The 16,866-nt window shown below is 43.3% G+C and overlaps 1 protein-coding gene across 5 annotated transcripts in view; it reads left to right on the forward strand.

Moving 5' to 3' along the window:
* The window catches only part of szt2 (SZT2 subunit of KICSTOR complex), a gene marked incomplete in the record, with an annotated part of 60,439 nt that overhangs the window by 17,606 nt on the left and 25,967 nt on the right, over positions 1-16,866 (forward strand). For all 5 annotated transcript variants that reach the window (XM_024258814.2, XM_024258818.2, XM_024258815.2 and 2 more), the window contains 27 exon segments: positions 747-839; positions 909-987; positions 1,062-1,343; positions 1,420-1,555; positions 2,832-2,948; positions 3,026-3,095; positions 3,272-3,457; positions 3,531-3,758; positions 3,848-4,082; positions 4,606-4,680; positions 4,964-5,102; positions 5,173-5,308; positions 5,636-5,756; positions 5,836-5,988; positions 8,237-8,339; positions 8,872-8,971; positions 9,050-9,137; positions 9,510-9,628; positions 9,702-9,866; positions 10,991-11,075; positions 12,544-12,723; positions 14,227-14,412; positions 14,511-14,710; positions 14,789-14,949; positions 15,731-15,828; positions 15,917-16,049; positions 16,153-16,292. In XM_024258814.2, coding sequence (XP_024114582.1) covers positions 747-839; positions 909-987; positions 1,062-1,343; positions 1,420-1,555; positions 2,832-2,948; positions 3,026-3,095; positions 3,272-3,457; positions 3,531-3,758; positions 3,848-4,082; positions 4,606-4,680; positions 4,964-5,102; positions 5,173-5,308; positions 5,636-5,756; positions 5,836-5,988; positions 8,237-8,339; positions 8,872-8,971; positions 9,050-9,137; positions 9,510-9,628; positions 9,702-9,866; positions 10,991-11,075; positions 12,544-12,723; positions 14,227-14,412; positions 14,511-14,710; positions 14,789-14,949; positions 15,731-15,828; positions 15,917-16,049; positions 16,153-16,292 — 3,808 coding nt within the window.

Raw genomic sequence — 16,866 nt, forward strand, 5'->3', positions numbered from 1 at the left:
TTTGGTTTGATCTTTGCTGCCTTTTTGTGGAGAATTCTTAATGCTATTTTCTGTAACAGAAACAAAAGTTTGGTATGATTGGAATAAGCTTTTCCCCAGACTTCTGTACAATAATTAAAATAAGGAAGAATAAAAGAGGAGTATAACACACAGAAGGAGTTACTATTAAACAAATCCTTTACAATGTATAAAATTCCGATGTTTTTGCTAATCTTACTTTTTATGTAATTAACATGTGATTTCTATTTCAGTTTATCATAAATTACAACTACAAGAAATTTAATTTCACTAACTCTTTGGACAGTAATTTGGTCAATTTTGAGTGATATATTTTCATCATTTTGGCAGTTCTAAAATCCTAAATTTAGTTTTTCCCAGTTTATTCATAAGTTGTTGTCACAAAACCCTTTTTTGATCTTATCCAGTTCTGTAATCTCTATGAAGTCTGTTCCAGAATGGTAAATAGAAGGACAATCTGTAAACAACCAAATTTAATTTGTTTTGAAAACATCCCAAATGTCATTAATAAACAAAATAAAAAGTACTGGGCCTAGAACAGATCCCTGAGGGACCCCTTTGTAAATTTCAGGTGGAACCAAAATCCAGAATCTTGTTTTGCTTTTTTAACATTCTAAATGCCTTTTTTTCTTCTCGATGGCCAAATTAATGAGCAAAGTTTGGTTTCTAGAACTCCACAAAGCTTCTGGAAAAGTTTTGTCAGACTGTTCCATGTTTTGGGCCGGCAGGATAAATTCATGGAGATCCTGTCCCAGCATTTCCAGAGTGTTCCCTCCAACCCCCACTACTTCTTCTACTGCCCCCCGTCGCCCAAGAAAGAGGTCGGCTTCACCGAGATAGTTTACTGCAGGAATCTGCTTCTCTGGTTGACTCTTCGTTCTTTGTTTCAGGAGGACTCAGAGGACGAAGAGTTCCAGCAAATACCTGTGGGGGAGGTGGTGTCGGAGGCGGAGCCTGCCACTGAGGACGGTGAGGGTTGTGCTCCTGTTTTTTTATTGAGAACGTGTGGGGGTTCTCTGGATCATCCTGACACTCGTGCGCAGAAGCCGCCCCCATCCTGACGGAGAGCGACACAGACCTGGTGGTGGAGTACGAGGAGCCTCCCGCCGCCGCCTCTCTTGACGGGGGCGATGAGCGCTCCCTGTCAGACTCCAACACCGTCAACCAGGACCAGGACTCCTTCAGCATCCTGGATGGGGACTCCTTGCTGGACGGCGAGGGCCCGCAGCTGGACCTGCCGCCGCTCTTCGTCCACGTCACCTGCTCGGTAAACATGAAAAGCTGCCACGGCTCCATGCCGATCCGCACGCTACCCACCTGCCTCGGTGAGCCCCGCCCCCCCTCGAGTTTCTGTGAATTCACGAGGTAATGAGGGAGCTCATGGTGCTTCTGCTCCTGCAGGGGAGGTGTTCTCCTGCCTGGAGAACGCCGAGGCCCTACAGTCTGTCGACCTGAACGAGCTCTCCGTCACTCTGGACATGTTTGTTCTGACGCTGCCGCTGGAGATCGATGTGATGACTGACTTCCATCACAACAGGTCAGCGCTCCTCACACGCTGCATGTCCTCCACCCTGCTGCTCCTGGTTGTTCTCCAAGGATGAAGACTTTTCCCTCAGAGTTCAGGAGGGAATTTGGCAGCTGTTTTACTCATGCTCATACCAGTTCTTTGCTGTTTTCTTTAGCTGTAATCATGCAGAGGTCGGTCTTAAGTGAACTGAAAACTAGTGATGGGAAATTCAGAAAAAACTGTCAGCTTCTTTACTTCTGACAAAATCTGAGCGTTTGGAAAGAATTCAAAATATTTGCACAGGATTTTCCACATGCTTTAGTCAAAAAATAAAGAAAATTTTGATTAATAAAAAATGTTTGTGACAAAAGAGGAAAGTTTTAATAAAATTTGGTCAGAAAGAACCAAAAAAATTATCGTAATTGCTTAATTTGTTAGAAAAGCTAAAAATGAAACAAAGAAATCCTAAACAAAAAAGATCAATTTGTTGCTAAAAGTAGTTAAATGATCATCTTAATTTGACAGCTTGGAAATTTGAAAATTTTAATTTTGAGTTTACTGCTGAAATATATTCAGACAAGCAGTCGATTTCAGAAAATTAAAATCCTGTAAATATTTAAAAAGGTTTTAGAAAATTTCAAATGTTGAAAAAAACTACATTGAATAAAAAAAAGTAAAATCAACTGAAGATGAATGAAAAACAAAAACCTAATCCTGAAATATGCCAAATATTCTAAAATTCCTAAAAGAAACAACAATATAAAAAAACATTAAAAATATCTATAGATAAAAATCTAACCTGATGCAACAAAAACATCAATAAAGAAGCTTAATACCTCTGAGTAATTCAGCTAAGGCAAACACTAACCCAAGTGTGCTACAAGCTGGGCTGGGAAATATTACAAAATGGGAGATTCCAGGCTTGAGGGAGAAACTCTTTGCTCTAGTTAGGAAAAAAAGTATTTTCTGCACTATTAGGCGCACTGTATTCTAAGGCGCACCCTCAGTGAATGGTCTATTTTTAAAGTTTTTTATATATAAGACGCACCACATTATAAGGCTTATAGAATAGCAATAGAAGCTACAGTAGTGACTGGGGTTGCATTATGCATCCACTCGATCAGGGGTTTTAACCACTTTCCTTTGATTGTCTTTGAAGTGTCTTTAACCCAAACTTTACCTCCACTCTGTCCTGCTTTGTTTTGCTCTATTTGCAAAAAATAAACAGATAAATCATATAAATATATTAAAAATATATATAAATATCATCCAAGTTTTAACTGAAGTTGGAACTGTTTGTTTTCAGGTACACGTCAGAGAGCAGTGTATCTCTGAACCGCTCCCCGGCACAGCCCTCCTCCTACCGCTCCGACGAGGAGCTGATGGCAGCGCTGGACGGCCTGAGGGGGGCGGGGCTTGACGGGTGAGTCATCGACTAGTAGACTGATTCCTAAAACTCCAATCTGTCTTCACTCTGTCATGTTGCTCCTCCCCCTTCAGAGTCTCTGCAGACCCGCTATCCAAACTCCCGCCTCCGCACAAGTTTGCAGTTCTGGCTACGATGGACGAGGTGGGCCGGGTTCTTCTGTTCTGATGTTTAAAGGAGAACTGTACTCAAGTCTGATAACCCTGTAACATCGGAGCTCTAGTGTTTATGTTCTTTTATTTACTGTAACTTTTCAACCGTTTACATGATAATTCTAGCAGATTCTGAAGGGTTAACACTGCTTTCTGGTTCCGCCGCAGATCCGCTGGCTGCTGGAAGATGAGATCGTCTCCGCCCTGCGTCACTCCCGCGTCATCGACTCAGCCACGCTACAGAAGGTCGCCGAGCATGTGTCGCGCTCTAGTGGGCGGAGCCACTGTCACTGCGAGGAGGTCCCGCTCCAGTTCGTCTTCGGACCTGAACAGTCTCTGGAAAATTTCAAGGAGGCAAGAACCTGAAATGCACATTTCACATTTCTCTTAAAAAGATGTTTTGACAGAACCTCGTGTGATTCTACAGGAGTTCTGCAGAACCTCCTTCTGCGGTTACGTGCTGAACGGCGAGTCGCACGGTTTCTACTACGTGTCGCTGAGAAGGCTCCGCCCTCAGAGGCTGATAGAAAGCACTACAAAACCACCCCCACCCACAGACCCGCCCACAGACCCGCCCACAGACACCTGTAACTCTGAAAGTCACCTGGAGGAGGTGGTGCTGGAAAGTGAAGTGGACGTTCAGGCCGACAGCGAGGTCCAGTAGTGTCATTTTTAGAGCAATCGGCGCCCCCTGGTGGGAAAGTGAACTGTGCACATGAGCGTGACGCGTCTTTCCATCTGCAGAGCGAGGACAGGAAGTTCGTCAGCGTTGCTGCAGATGTTTCAAGGGAGGCGCCGGCAGAATCCAGTGAACTGATGGGGTCTCTGAAGCTGGAGGGCGGGGACAGTGGCGGCGCCAGAGACAGAAATCTGTCCGGCAGTCTCCAACTTCAGAGTGACAGTGGCGCAGAGTCGGGACCCACCCCCAAGACTGCGTCCAGCGTCAGCCTGGCTGAGTCCGTGCACTCGTCCTCCAACAGTGAGTTCAGCACACTGCATTGAGCTGCATGCATGCAGCACACGTGCACACCCCAAACGTGGACACTCACACAATCATAGCTGCTCTTTCACATGTGCACTTTCAGATGTTCATGCTCTCAAATGTGCACTCTCCCAAATCCATAGATGCACTCTCAAATGCACATGCACACACATTCATACATACACTCTCACACACTCATAGACGGACTCTCGAATGTTCAATATCACATGTGCATGTTCTCAAACTTGCACACTCACACGTGCATGCTCTCAACTGTCCACTTATAGATGCACTTTCACATGCATGCCGACTCGTGCACTCATACATGCCCACGTATTTACTGGTCTATCTCCACATCCTATGTTTTATAGCTGCATATCAACACTTGCAGACTCACACGTACACGGTCTCATGTGCAGTCTTGAACAGAAAACAAAACCCCTAAACTTCTAAGCAATGGAGCTCATCTTCTCTCCAGAGCTGCTGGAGGAACAGTCATCCTTCTTCTCTGTGTCCTCAGCGAGCAGCAGACTGCGGCCCAGCCGTGTCCAGAGTGTGGTCTCCAGCCAGGGTAGTCTGGACTCCGACATGCGGGGTGAGTCTTGAGAGCGCATGTGCACGTGAGCATTCATGCATTCATGTTTAGGTGCATGTGCATAGATCAAGAACTCACTAAGAAGACTAAGTCAGCCTCAGCTCTATTAGAGGAAGGAAATATCGAAGTTTCCAGCAGATTCCTGGAGATCAGAAACTGAGAAGATTAGAGGACTTCAATGAACTGAAATGCAAAAAGCAGCAACTCACCTTTAAAAGTTTCCCCTAAAGTCTTATAGACTCAGATATTCTTCATCCCTGATGTCCTCCTCCTCCCTCTGAAGGTTATGATGGCGGTAGCAGCGACTCAGAATGCGAGAGTCCCGCCTCCGATGATCAAGAACGCCGGGCGCCACTCATGCCTGACTTCTGGCTGATTGTGAAGATCCACCAGGACAGAGTGAAGGTCTACTCACACGCCAGGTCAGCCAGCTACTCTGAAAGAACACTCGCGTCCTTGCAGTCTCCTCTGATATTTCCCAAACCTCTCCAGGTGTTCCTCAGTAGGGAGGGAGGTGAGCACGGAGGAGCTGGAGAAGAAGGAGGATGACCAGGAAGTACCCGAGTTCTTGAAGTTGCATCAGAATGTGGTTAGGAGGATTGGAGAAATCTGTAGATATGTGAACCAGGTATGTTGTAGTTTTCTTCTTTTTTTGTTTAACAATTCTGAAAGTTGATCTAAGCATATATGACTATTGCAGATTTCAAGCAAACCCATAAACAATGATGCTGCTGCAGGTGCTGCATCTTCTCAGAATTATGAACTAGAGATTGATTTTCTGATGTATTTAATGAGAAAAACACTAAATACTGTAGTAACATCAGCCTGCACAGGTTGTGTTGCTTCTGGAGGTCAATCTTTATGAGTATTACCTTCAAATATGTGATTTTTGTGTGAACCTCCCTGACCTCCATGCTGCTCTTCAGCATCAGAGGTGAACTCACTGTGTTTGCAGAGGATGCTGCTACAGGATCTTCATGACAGCCACGTGTGCAACAGTCTGCTGGTGGCCGAGAGCGAGGAGGACATCTGGAAGACCGAGACTCTCTGCAGGCAGAGTCTCAACACCTCTGATGGTGAGAAGGTTTCTGTGATGAAGGGACCTGAAGGTTCTGGGGGAGGGGTTCTTTGAGGTCTGACCTTTCTCCCCTCCAGATTACAGCACAGAGGAGAGCTACCAGGCCAGAGACTACCTTGCAGCCACCATGCACTTCATCCCGGGACACTTCGCCTGTGACGTGGTGTGGAGCACCATCATCCACATCCACCCCCGACTGAAGATGGGGCCCAACATGGGCGTGGCCAGAGGTGAGCAGTGTGCCAGCAGAGCTCTACTCGAAGAACATTCTAGAGCACATGTCAAAGACAAGGCCCGGGGGCTGGATCCGGCCCTCCGGGTAATTATATCCGGCCCTCCAGATCATTTGATTTTCTTGTTATTAATGGCCTAATGTTATCTTGAGCTCATTTCTAACTTTTATAATTTTGGCAAAATATATTTTTATGGAGAGTAAAATATTGAAAGTTATTTAAGGTTTAAGTGGATTTATAATATTATAATAATATTTCTGCCTGTTTTTTTTTTCATAATTAGGTTAAAAAGTTAAATTTTTAGAAATGGGCATTCTGCCAGCTTTTTGGACTATTTTGGCATTTATTAAGATTTTTTAGGCTGTTTTTGAGTTTAGCTTATATTTCAGCTTCATGCTAGCTATTTTAGCTAATATAGGCTTTTTTCAGTTTAGTCTATTAAGTTTTTTTGTAGTTTTTCAGACTAATTTGGCATTTAGCTAATATTTTCGCTGGCTTTCAATTTCAGCATCTTCAGCTATCAGCTCTAGCATCGTCAGCAGACAAATTCAGCTTACAGCATTCACACTAGCATTATCACATGTAATGTTGCATATTTAGTTCATAGTTATGATAAAAAGTTGCCTTTTCAAAGTTTTAAAAATGTATTTTTAGAGTGTTCAGTAAATGTTGATCCTGTTTGGATTTTGGCCCCCTGTGCGATTGAGTTTGACACCCCTCTTCCAGAGCGTTCTGATACCAGAAGGAAGCACCTCACATGGAAGATCTGGTAAAGACTGAGTGACTTCATAGTTTCTGAAAGTTTGAGTTGCTGCAGAGTTTCTTTACACATCAGTTTCTGAAGAGCTTCAAGCTCAAGTGAACGTCAAACTTCAGAACTTCTGCTCTCATTAGAGCTGTGTTAAATCAGAAATGTGCACATACGCCTGTGTAAATGCTGGCAGCTGAAAATGACGAGATGGAAGCGCCAAAGGAAATGTAGAGGGTTTGTGCCAACTCAGCTAATGAACATCAAAAGAACTCAAAGAAGCAGAACTAATGAAAAAATCCCATTTTAACTATAATGAAATAGTAGACGGTAAATAAAATAAAAAGCTAAAGGCTAAATGAGAATCTGAAGTGGTTGGAAAGCAACTGAATAACAATTAAAATGCTGCAGTAAATGTCTAGAGTGTTTGAGCAAAAATGTCTTAATAGAATCAGAATAAGCCGACGAATAAAAAATAAACATGTTTTTCAATGGCTTCATACCATAATTGATTTAGAAGACTGTTAAAACCTCACAGAAATGCTGCTAGCATGTTAGCATGGAGTTAGCCCTCTCCTGCTGGGTGGAGTGCTCCTAATCCAGGTGGAGGAGTTTAAATATCTCGAGGTCTTGTTCATAAGTGAGGAAAGATCGGAGCGTGAGATCAACAGGCGGATTGTGGTTGCTGTACTTGTCCGTTGTGGTGAAAACAGAGCTGAGCTGGAAAGTTAATCTTCGTCCCAGTACTCATCTATCGTCATGAGCTCTGGGTCATGACCAAAAGCGAGATCCCGACAACAAGCAGCTGAAATGAGCTTCCTCCGAATGGTGGCCGGACGCTGGAAGCTCGGTCACCCGGAGAGAGCTCGGAGTAGAGCGGCTTCTCCTCCATGTCAAGAGGAGACACTTGAGGTGGCTCGAGTATCTGGACTGGACTCATCCCTGGAGAGGTGTTCAAGGCATGCCCCACTGGGCGGAGGACCTGGGGAAGACCCAGGACACGCTGGAGAGACTACGTCTCTCAACTGACCTGGGAACACCTCCGGGTCCCCCCAGAGGAGCTGGAGGAAGTGACCAGACTGATGCCCCCGTGACCTGGCCATGGATGAGTGGAAGAGGATGGATGGATGGATGCTGACACCAAAGCAGATGTTTCCAAAGAGCGCACAACCTTAACAGTTACCAATGTCAATTATCGAAGAGATAAAACTTTAAGAATCACAACTATAATTATTTCTGCCACAATTCTTTCATTTATTTCATCTCAGTTTTGTTAGTGCAGCATTTTCATACTAGTCTCTGTAATATAATACATTACAGATGAAAATAGAATTGTAGAGAAAGGTTTCTTCAGGCTAAACACCACAGTGGTTCTGCAGAAACGGTTTCTCTGGTTCTCTCCACTCATCACATCTCATCCGGCTCCTGTTCTCAGGACTGTCTCTTCAGGATGTTTGTAAAATGACGTGAAATGAAATGTTTTCTGTCCTGCCTCAGCCATCCAGGCCCTGCGATCCGTACTCAACTCCTTCTGCGTGGTCAACAGGAAGAACATGTTCGTCTACCAGGAGCGGACCACCAAAGCAGTCTTCTACCTCAGGTTTCTGCCCTGTCTGTCTCCTCACATACCTAAAGCCAATTTTCAGCCAAGTCTCTGCTACTCTGTGTGCTTGGTTTGATTTTTGAATAAAATTACTTCCTTTTTGAAAATACTTTGAAAACCAATGATATTGTCAGTTCACTGTAAAGCTACTAGGAGACTTGTCCCATCATCAGCCACCATTGATTTTAATGTAACTTAACAATAAACATGCAGTTGGGTCATAACTTATCTTTCTGTCGTTAATGTTAACATCCACAGTGATTATGTGGAGAAAATCAGCAAATCAGCATTAATCAAACCACTGTTTTCATGTTAAAAACTCAACATTCACCAAGTTTCTCTAAACATTCCCTCTGCTTTGCAGGAGATGATTATTTGTGTATCATAACTACACCAAGTTAAAAAAAACCTTGTCCTGCGTATGAACTTATGATGAACCACCTTTACATTCTTTACACTCATCAACATGGCTGTTTCTGTTTGGGTTCTGCTGGGAGCTCACTACAGTTCAGATCTCTGCTGTTTTCAGGTTGTGTGAAACCTCCCTGGCGGGAACCGTGGACACAAATCCGTCCCGATGCATCGGACTCGCCCGCAGTCAGGAGCCTTCACCTGCAGAAGACCTGACGGTGAGAGAACACACCTGAGCACTTCTCTCAGCCTGCTTTGAGTGGAAACAGCTGAAACTCTGCTGATGTTCTCCTCAGGGATCCAGATCCTCTTTGGAAGGCTCTCGGCCTGTTGGACACGTGGACAAGCACATCCTGCTTCTGGTGCACGGCGTGGGAAACGCAGGTGAGTTCTGCACTCTGTGCTGAAGTTCCAGCCGTACAAACCTGTGAAAACAGGAGGAACATCTGCATGAACAGCCCGTGTTGGGCAGACACAGGAACCAGGAGTTTAATGTCTGCTTCTTATGCATGTTAGGACATTTTCCTGGCTGTGTCAAAAACTGTTTCAGGTTTCATCAAAAGTCAGCTTTTCTCTGGCCACGCCCACATGACAACAAAGATGGTGTTTATTCTGCTATACTACCGACCTTCAAAATAAAAGTTCTTCCTCTTTAAGTTTAAGTCCAAATTCAGTGTAAAAAAGATCAAATATTAAGAATGACTAGAGCTCTGTTTTCACCGTCCCCTCTCAAATGTTCTTGTCGGTCTCCTTCAGGTCCGGAGATCACAGACGAGCTGGTGAAGGTGCTGCGGAAACGCCTGGATGAAACCACGCTGGACATCATCACGGTGATGCTGGTGAGGAACTGCAAGCTCACGCCAGCAGACGTGGAGGTAAGCTTCTCGCCGCTGCTCCTACGGCGTCTCGCCTCAGAAGGTGTTCCTAAGAGTCTCCTCCGAACCGCAGTTCATCCAGCCGTCTGGATCTCCAGCCACAGAAGTGATGACCTTCAGCCTGCCGCAGCACTGCCTCACCTGGCTGTCACCTGTGGCTCATTACCTGAGACAGAACCTTCTCATCTTCCTGCACTTACCCAAATACACAGACAGCAACACGGCGCACCACTTCAAGGTACCAGAACCCCACCTGTGCCAGGTCAGGTGACCCGGCCGGCTCAGAGCGTCTCGACCAGGTCACTGTAGAATCATTTCAGTCAATGATCTTAGTGATTCTGTTTGGATTTTATCGTTAAAATCACTCAAATAGTCAAACATCTAAAAGATTAGCCTTAACTTTAATTTAGAATCTACTTTTATAAGTATTCATTGTTTGTGGGGTCATTGGTTGAGTGTTCATGGGGGGGGTAAACGGGTTTCTCTCTTTTTATTAATATATTTATTTAATTTCTGTTTCTGTTTTTAAATGTAAAAACTGTTCGAGCTGCACAAGTAGAAGAAGCCCTTTTTATAAATAAAGTTTGATTTGATTTAATCTGGAGAAGAAAAACAGAAAACTAAATGGAAGAAGTTCAGTTTGTTGAAAAATCAAACAAAATTGAATATTGGCAAAAAAAAAGCAGAAAAGAAGCTGAATCATACAGAACAGAGGAATAAATAATTCTACAACATTCAGTTTGATAATTTGTGTTCCATTATGTGAAAGGCAGCTTCAAATATTTAAAAAAAGTCTAAATTCCATTGATGAAATTAAGTATTTTTGAAATAAATCAAAAATTATATTGAGTAGTGCTACTTTTGGAGAATAATAATGATAAAAACGTGATAATAATGCTTTGAATGCATCAAAATAATGATCGGAAGAAAGAATTAGAAAGTTTTAAAAATATAACCTCTACTGAAAACAACTTAATTTATTGCTATACAGCAGAAATGATGAAGTTGGGGAAAACAAAAAAATCGGAATTATTATTTGTTAATTTCTGTTCAGTGCTGTGCAAACCATTGATCAAAAGATGTTAAAGAACAGAAAAAGGCATTATTAGCACTAGACAGTGATCAGAAAGCTAATTTAACTATTCGGAAGTGAAAATGCAAAGTGAAATGTTAAATCAGCTGAATGATTTGCAGATGCTAAAAAAAAAAACTAAAGCAAACAATTCTCAGATGATAGAATTTATTTTCTGGAAGCAGATATCAGCCAAACAAATAATTTAAAAAATGGAATTCTGTTTCTTAAGCTGCTGTCTGGGGCTGTGAAATCATGAACTGACGTTTTTCTCTGTTTTCTCTTTGCAGCATTATTTCCATTTGAGCAGTGAGTTGGCAGATGGAGACATCTACCTTTATAACAAACCTGGAGGGCAGGGAACTGGAGGGAAAGGTACAAACTTCTCCTGGTCCTTTCAGTGGCTCCTCCCACCCCTATGAAAGATCAGGTTTATTTAAGCAAACCGTTATTATCTTTGATCAACTTTCAATGAACTTTAATACTCTCTCTTTATCATTATATCTAACAAGTAAGGGGGAGATTAGTAGAAAAAATGTTTTCACTCAATTTAAAACCCACAAAAGGATTTGTCAGAATGAGTCGCTAAGCGTCAAATCATTAAAGATCCAGATGTTTTTGGTCTTTTTAGCATTGTTTCATAGCATTTTTCTGATGATCGATTACACATATACAATATAAATTAACCTTAAAATTGCATTTCTTAGTATTTTCTTTATTCAAATGGTGAATCAGGAGCAGACAAAAAAAAAAAAAACAGTTTGAAAAAAATCACATTTGTGACGTAGAAGCTACAACCATAGGGCATAAGCTCCTTGCTCCACTCCATTCTGATGCATCCGTTTGTAGACAAATAGATCCGTGTACGTCTTTGTTTTCCTCATCTGAGATTAAACCTGGATCAAAACTGTACGACTGGACACCTCTGGTATTGCTTAATGTTTTTGGTGCACCGATAATGCTAGCTGAGAGGGGCTGTAAGCTAGTGAGCAGGCCTGACCCCGGCCAGCATGGCACCCTTGGCAAAAAGGGATTTTGCCTGGAATATGTTGCAAAAAGTATCTATTTATTTTAATTCTCAAAACTGAAATAATAACCACGTATGATTATTGTTTAAAATAAAGCCTCCCACAGGCAGGAATCAAAGCAGGTACCCTTCTAGGAGGCAGGAATACTAACCACCGTGTCACCGTACAGCCTGTACCATTATTTTGCGAGAGGCGTTTCCTTTGTTAAAGGTTTAAGAATAGGAGAAAAAAACATGATTACCAGTTAAATTCGTCTATTTCAACTAAAAGTAGTTGTATGTTTCTACTGAAATGCAGGGCAATTGAATGTAGAAATCAAATAGATAAACCTCTGCTCTGAGCCAGTTTTTCCTCTTCTTCCTTCCGTTTGTCATTAAAGCTGTCCCTGAGGGCTCGTTTTGCTGTTTTTTAAAGTTCTAAAGGACTAACAGGGGCAACATTGCCCCCCCCTCCGCAGCTTAGACAGCGTCAAGTAAGGAGGGGCGCCTTATTAGGCTAAATTTTTGATTATGTCAAACTATTGAGTTATTTTAAATGTTTTTATTCTTTTTTTACATTAAATGAGTGGTCAAACTGCTAAAAAATACAATTAAAAAAGCATTAATAAATAGCCTAATCTCACAGATGTGGCATCCCCTCCTGCTGATGGTTCCCTACACAGCCACACAGGTTGCCTTCTGAAGTTATTTTTGATAAAATTATGTTTTTTTTTTCTAATTTGAGATTGTTCATTTTATACAGCCGTGGACCTTTTGGTTTTAATAAATGTTCCTTCGATCATGATGTCGTCCTGGTATGTTGTGCCCCCTCTGCAGGTATTGCATGCATCGCCCTGTCCTTCATAGACGGTGGGGGACGTCCCATTCAGGCATCAGCTCTGGACGGCTCTGCCCGGGAGAGAACAGAGTCCTCCAGCGCCGCCCTCTGTCCAGAACATTTCCAAGAGCTGACCGCTGTGCTCAAAGTGGGAGCAGTCGGTGTGAGCCCAGCTGCAGGTAACATCCAGATGTCATGTAGACGGTATAAGATGGAACATGAAGCTAAGGATGATGAACCTATGGAAGGACTTTAAGTCTAACAGGCATTTGTTGTGCTTCAACAGACAGGTTGTTCATTTTAAGAGGCACATACAGCGTACAATCATCTGCATAACACAATGAAAAGACACCATATTTCCCAATGATTGAGCCAAATAGTAACAAGTACAAGGTGAATTAAAGAGGGCCTCAAACTGAGCCTTGAGGCACCCCCCATATCAAAAGGGGCAAGAGACGATACATACCAAGACGTACACAAAAGGTTTGCTCACTCAAGTAAGATTTGAACCACTCCAATGCCAGTCCTTTTACTCCGACCCACTGTTCCAGACAAGAAACTTAACATTTCTCGATCAACAGTATCAAATGTGGCTGACAAGTCTAAAAGCACTAGAACCGCACAGTCACCAGAGTCCGTAGCTAAAAAGATATCATTAAAACTTTTGAAAGAGCTGACTCTGTTCAATACAAAGCTTTAAGCTATAAATGGAAGACCTCAAAGATGGAGTGTTCTTCCAAAAAAAAGCCACGAGCTGAATTACACTGTCCCTTTAAGTACTTTAGAGATAAAAGGTAGATTAGAAATTGGCCCAAAGTTTACTAAAATTGTAGGATGCAATGCAGGTTTTTAAGTAAAGGAGATACAATAATATGTTTAAAATGTAAGGGAATAACACAGAGAATGGAGTTGGTACAGGGTTGGTGACGATGTGCTGTGATAATGTCAGAGAAATATCTAGTTTTGATATCTTTGATATTGTCTTCAGCTGTCTCGCATCATTTGAAGTAAAACTTCTGACCTATAAATATAATAATGAATGTTAAGTAGTTTAATAATAGCATAATACCATTATAATAGGAAGAAAACAGTAACTAGTGCAAAATTAAAAAAAATGTTGCAAAAGTGAAAAGTTACAACCTCAAATATATATATAATATTTAAATTAAAGTAGCAATGTCACTAGTGACAAAAGTAAAGAAAAGCAACAATGTAACGACATAAAATATAAACACATCAAAAAATTTGGCTATTGCAATTATGTGGCTCTTTAATGACTCTCTCAACTCTCCGATGAAGTTTCCCAAATTATGCAGGTTGTTACTCAAATTGGGCTGTTATTTTACCCAATCTTGCAACACTGCTGACAGATAGACGCTATGCTTGCATTAACTCCATAAGTAAATTCAAGCTCTTTGTGCTGTACATATCGAAGAAAAAAAATTGCAACAAAAGTATCCCAAGTTTTGATCTCATCACACTAGGACCGATTCTTCACTTAAACCAAAATGTTTGGAGTTTAACAGATTTACCAGCCTCTTATGTTGAACATTTATGTGCTGAATATCTTGAAGCTTTCCTTCTCAGTGTTTGGATGTTGTTCCTTATTTACAAATGCAGAAACCATTTGAAATTCATGGTCATAACTGAAGATTTTAAAGATTTGTGTTGTTTTCTGACAGAACCTCGGCTGTTTGTGCGCTTTGACATCTGGGAACAGGGCAACATCAGCCCCCTGCAGCTGAGTGACAAACTGCAGGGGGCGCTGCGCCACGCGCTCTGTGATGCAGTGATGGAGCTGAAGGTCCTGCCGAATCCTCTGTGTCTTTCTGTGCCAACGGCGTGCTCCCACCGTGAAGACGCCAAAGGTACGATCTCCGCCCAGCACCATGGGCTCGTCCGGCCTCCCGGCAGCTGGGACCGGAGCTTTCAAGGTTTCCTTTTTGCCTCCGTCTGTGTTCTCCAGGAGCGCTTCTATCTACTCCTGAGGTGAAGGAGATGAAGGACAGTGGGAGGACACGCAGTGGCTCCAGGGTCTTTAAAAGTAGTCCCGCCCCCATCACCCTGATTCCGACAACAGGTGGTACTCCGGTGGGGGGGAGCAGCACCCCCGACTCCACCACTCCCACCAGCAAGAGCACACGCCGCAGCTTCTGGGGCATCCTGGTGAGTCCACCCTTCATCTCTGCCGTCCTTCCATGAGAGATGAAGGACGGCAGAGAGCAAAAAGTTCTGGTTTTGCAGAGTAAGCCAGACTCCGGGGAGATCGGCAGCCCAAAAACCACAGATGATATCGTTCAGGAGAAGGGAGAGGAGGGGCGAGCGGCTCGGCGGCGGCACAAGACCGAGAATGTGAAGCAGCAGTGGAGCCAGGAGAAGGTGGTGGAGCTGGAGCAGGTCCAGAGGTGACGGCGATAATTCACTTGTGAAAAGTCTCATTCTTGTTTTTCCATCTCTGTTTGTGCAATTGTAGCACAAGCATCTCGACATGTCCAATATGGCGTCCAACTTTGCATATGCAACAAGCTAGCGTAGCACCTCCAGCCTATATATATATAACTTTTTCATTTATTTAGGATATGTCCGAATTCTTTCACTATATATATAGTGCTCTCGCCATTTTGTAATGCTTTCTGAATCTACAATTTCAAAATCGAGTGCCCTAGAAATTTCCCAGGAGTCTTTGCGAAAAACCAGTGTGCACTGATGCTAACTACATTAGCAAATATAAACCATAATGCATTGAAAAAAAGTGCTTTAATGTAATTTTTTTAATAAACCATCCCCATTTTCATCTTCAGAACACAGTAGAGACATAAATAGACATTGTAAAATGTTTGTGTTGATTAGATTTTCATTTTGTGAAATCGGTGACGTCATGTCTTCCATTTAGAAAAAAAAAAAAAGTAGTGAGCATGGTGTCCGAATTGCTTTTTAAATCCAGGGCACTGGAGAGTCCTGCACTATATCGTTTTTTACCAGTAAAACTGTCCTTTCACAACGTTAGCTAGCGTTAGCAGTGCTAGCTCTACCCAAATGGCCTCTATTACCACCTGGTGTCTGCTGGAGGTATTACACCTTTGCAGCAGTATGACTGTAAACGTCTCTGTCATTGGGGGTTTCATCCCGTCGGCTGGGGGGAGTGGAAAGCCGTCATGTAACCACAGCGGGTTTGTGGTTGTGCAGGAAGCAAGCGTCTCAGCTGGAAGAAGGAGATGTGGGCTTTTTGCACCCAGTCTACCAGCACACCTGCCAGGCCTGGATCACCTTCATGACTAATCTGGGTAAGCGGCTGACCTAGTTGGATGATTGAAGGTTTAGCTGAGGTTTTATAATGTTTCCTCCCTGTCCTGTTGCCTTCACCCCCCACAGGCTGCCCCTCCATCCAGCAGTGCACAGCTGAGATGGCCTCAAACTTCCTGCTGCCCTCCCTCCTGTCAGAAATCGTCAACCTGGTCTCTTCTCTGGCCAGCGATACGACAGTGAAAGTGTTTGAGAAGATCAGGTGATCAGAACATGCTTTAGCTGTCAACACCTGCCAACCGCCCCACACTCCTCCTCAGGTTCTCTCTCTTTATAATGAAACCACTTTGTTCTGTTTTTTGAAGCTCCTGCAGCTGCCCCCCCTCAGGAGACACGTTTGTGCCGTTCCCTGTGGTCCAGGACCTCAGCCATCCTCCGGACTCTCTGAGGAGCTTCATTCTGATTGGTCGAAACTTCCATCAGTGGCACTGCAGCACAGAGCAAGGTACAGCCAAAACACTGAACCCAGCTGCCTGCATGTGTGCACACGAGCTGCCCACAACCAGTCGGCCCACATTCTTACAGCTAATATGACTGTTTGAAGGACCTGCTGCAGATCTTCAGCTGCTGGAGCAGACAAACATCTCAAATTAGAAACTTTTTCACCTCCATGAGTCTATCTGAGAGCAGGATTCAAAGCTGAAATGAAGCTCAAAGTAGTGAAAACCAGTGAAACGATACAAAAATACATGAACTGCAAATGTAGGAAATGCCACCTTTGTGGCACAGTGGTTAGCGCTCTTGCCTCACACCAAGAAGGCCCCGGTTCAAATCCCAGCTGGGGGATCTGAAAAACATCAACTGGGACCTTTCTGTGTGGAGTTTGCATGTTCTCCCCGTGCATGCGTGGGTTTTCACCGGGGACTCCTCCCACCATCCAAAAACATGCTTCATAGGTTAATTGGTGACTCTAAGTTGCCCCTAGGTGTGAGTGAGTGTGAATTGCTGTGTGGTTGAGGCCCTACAACAGACTGGAGACCTGTCCAGGGTGTACCTGCCTTCACCCATCAGCAGCCGGG

Source organism: Oryzias melastigma, linkage group LG4, assembly GCF_002922805.2.
Source record: "Oryzias melastigma strain HK-1 linkage group LG4, ASM292280v2, whole genome shotgun sequence".
Lineage (NCBI taxonomy): Eukaryota > Metazoa > Chordata > Actinopteri > Beloniformes > Adrianichthyidae > Oryzias > Oryzias melastigma.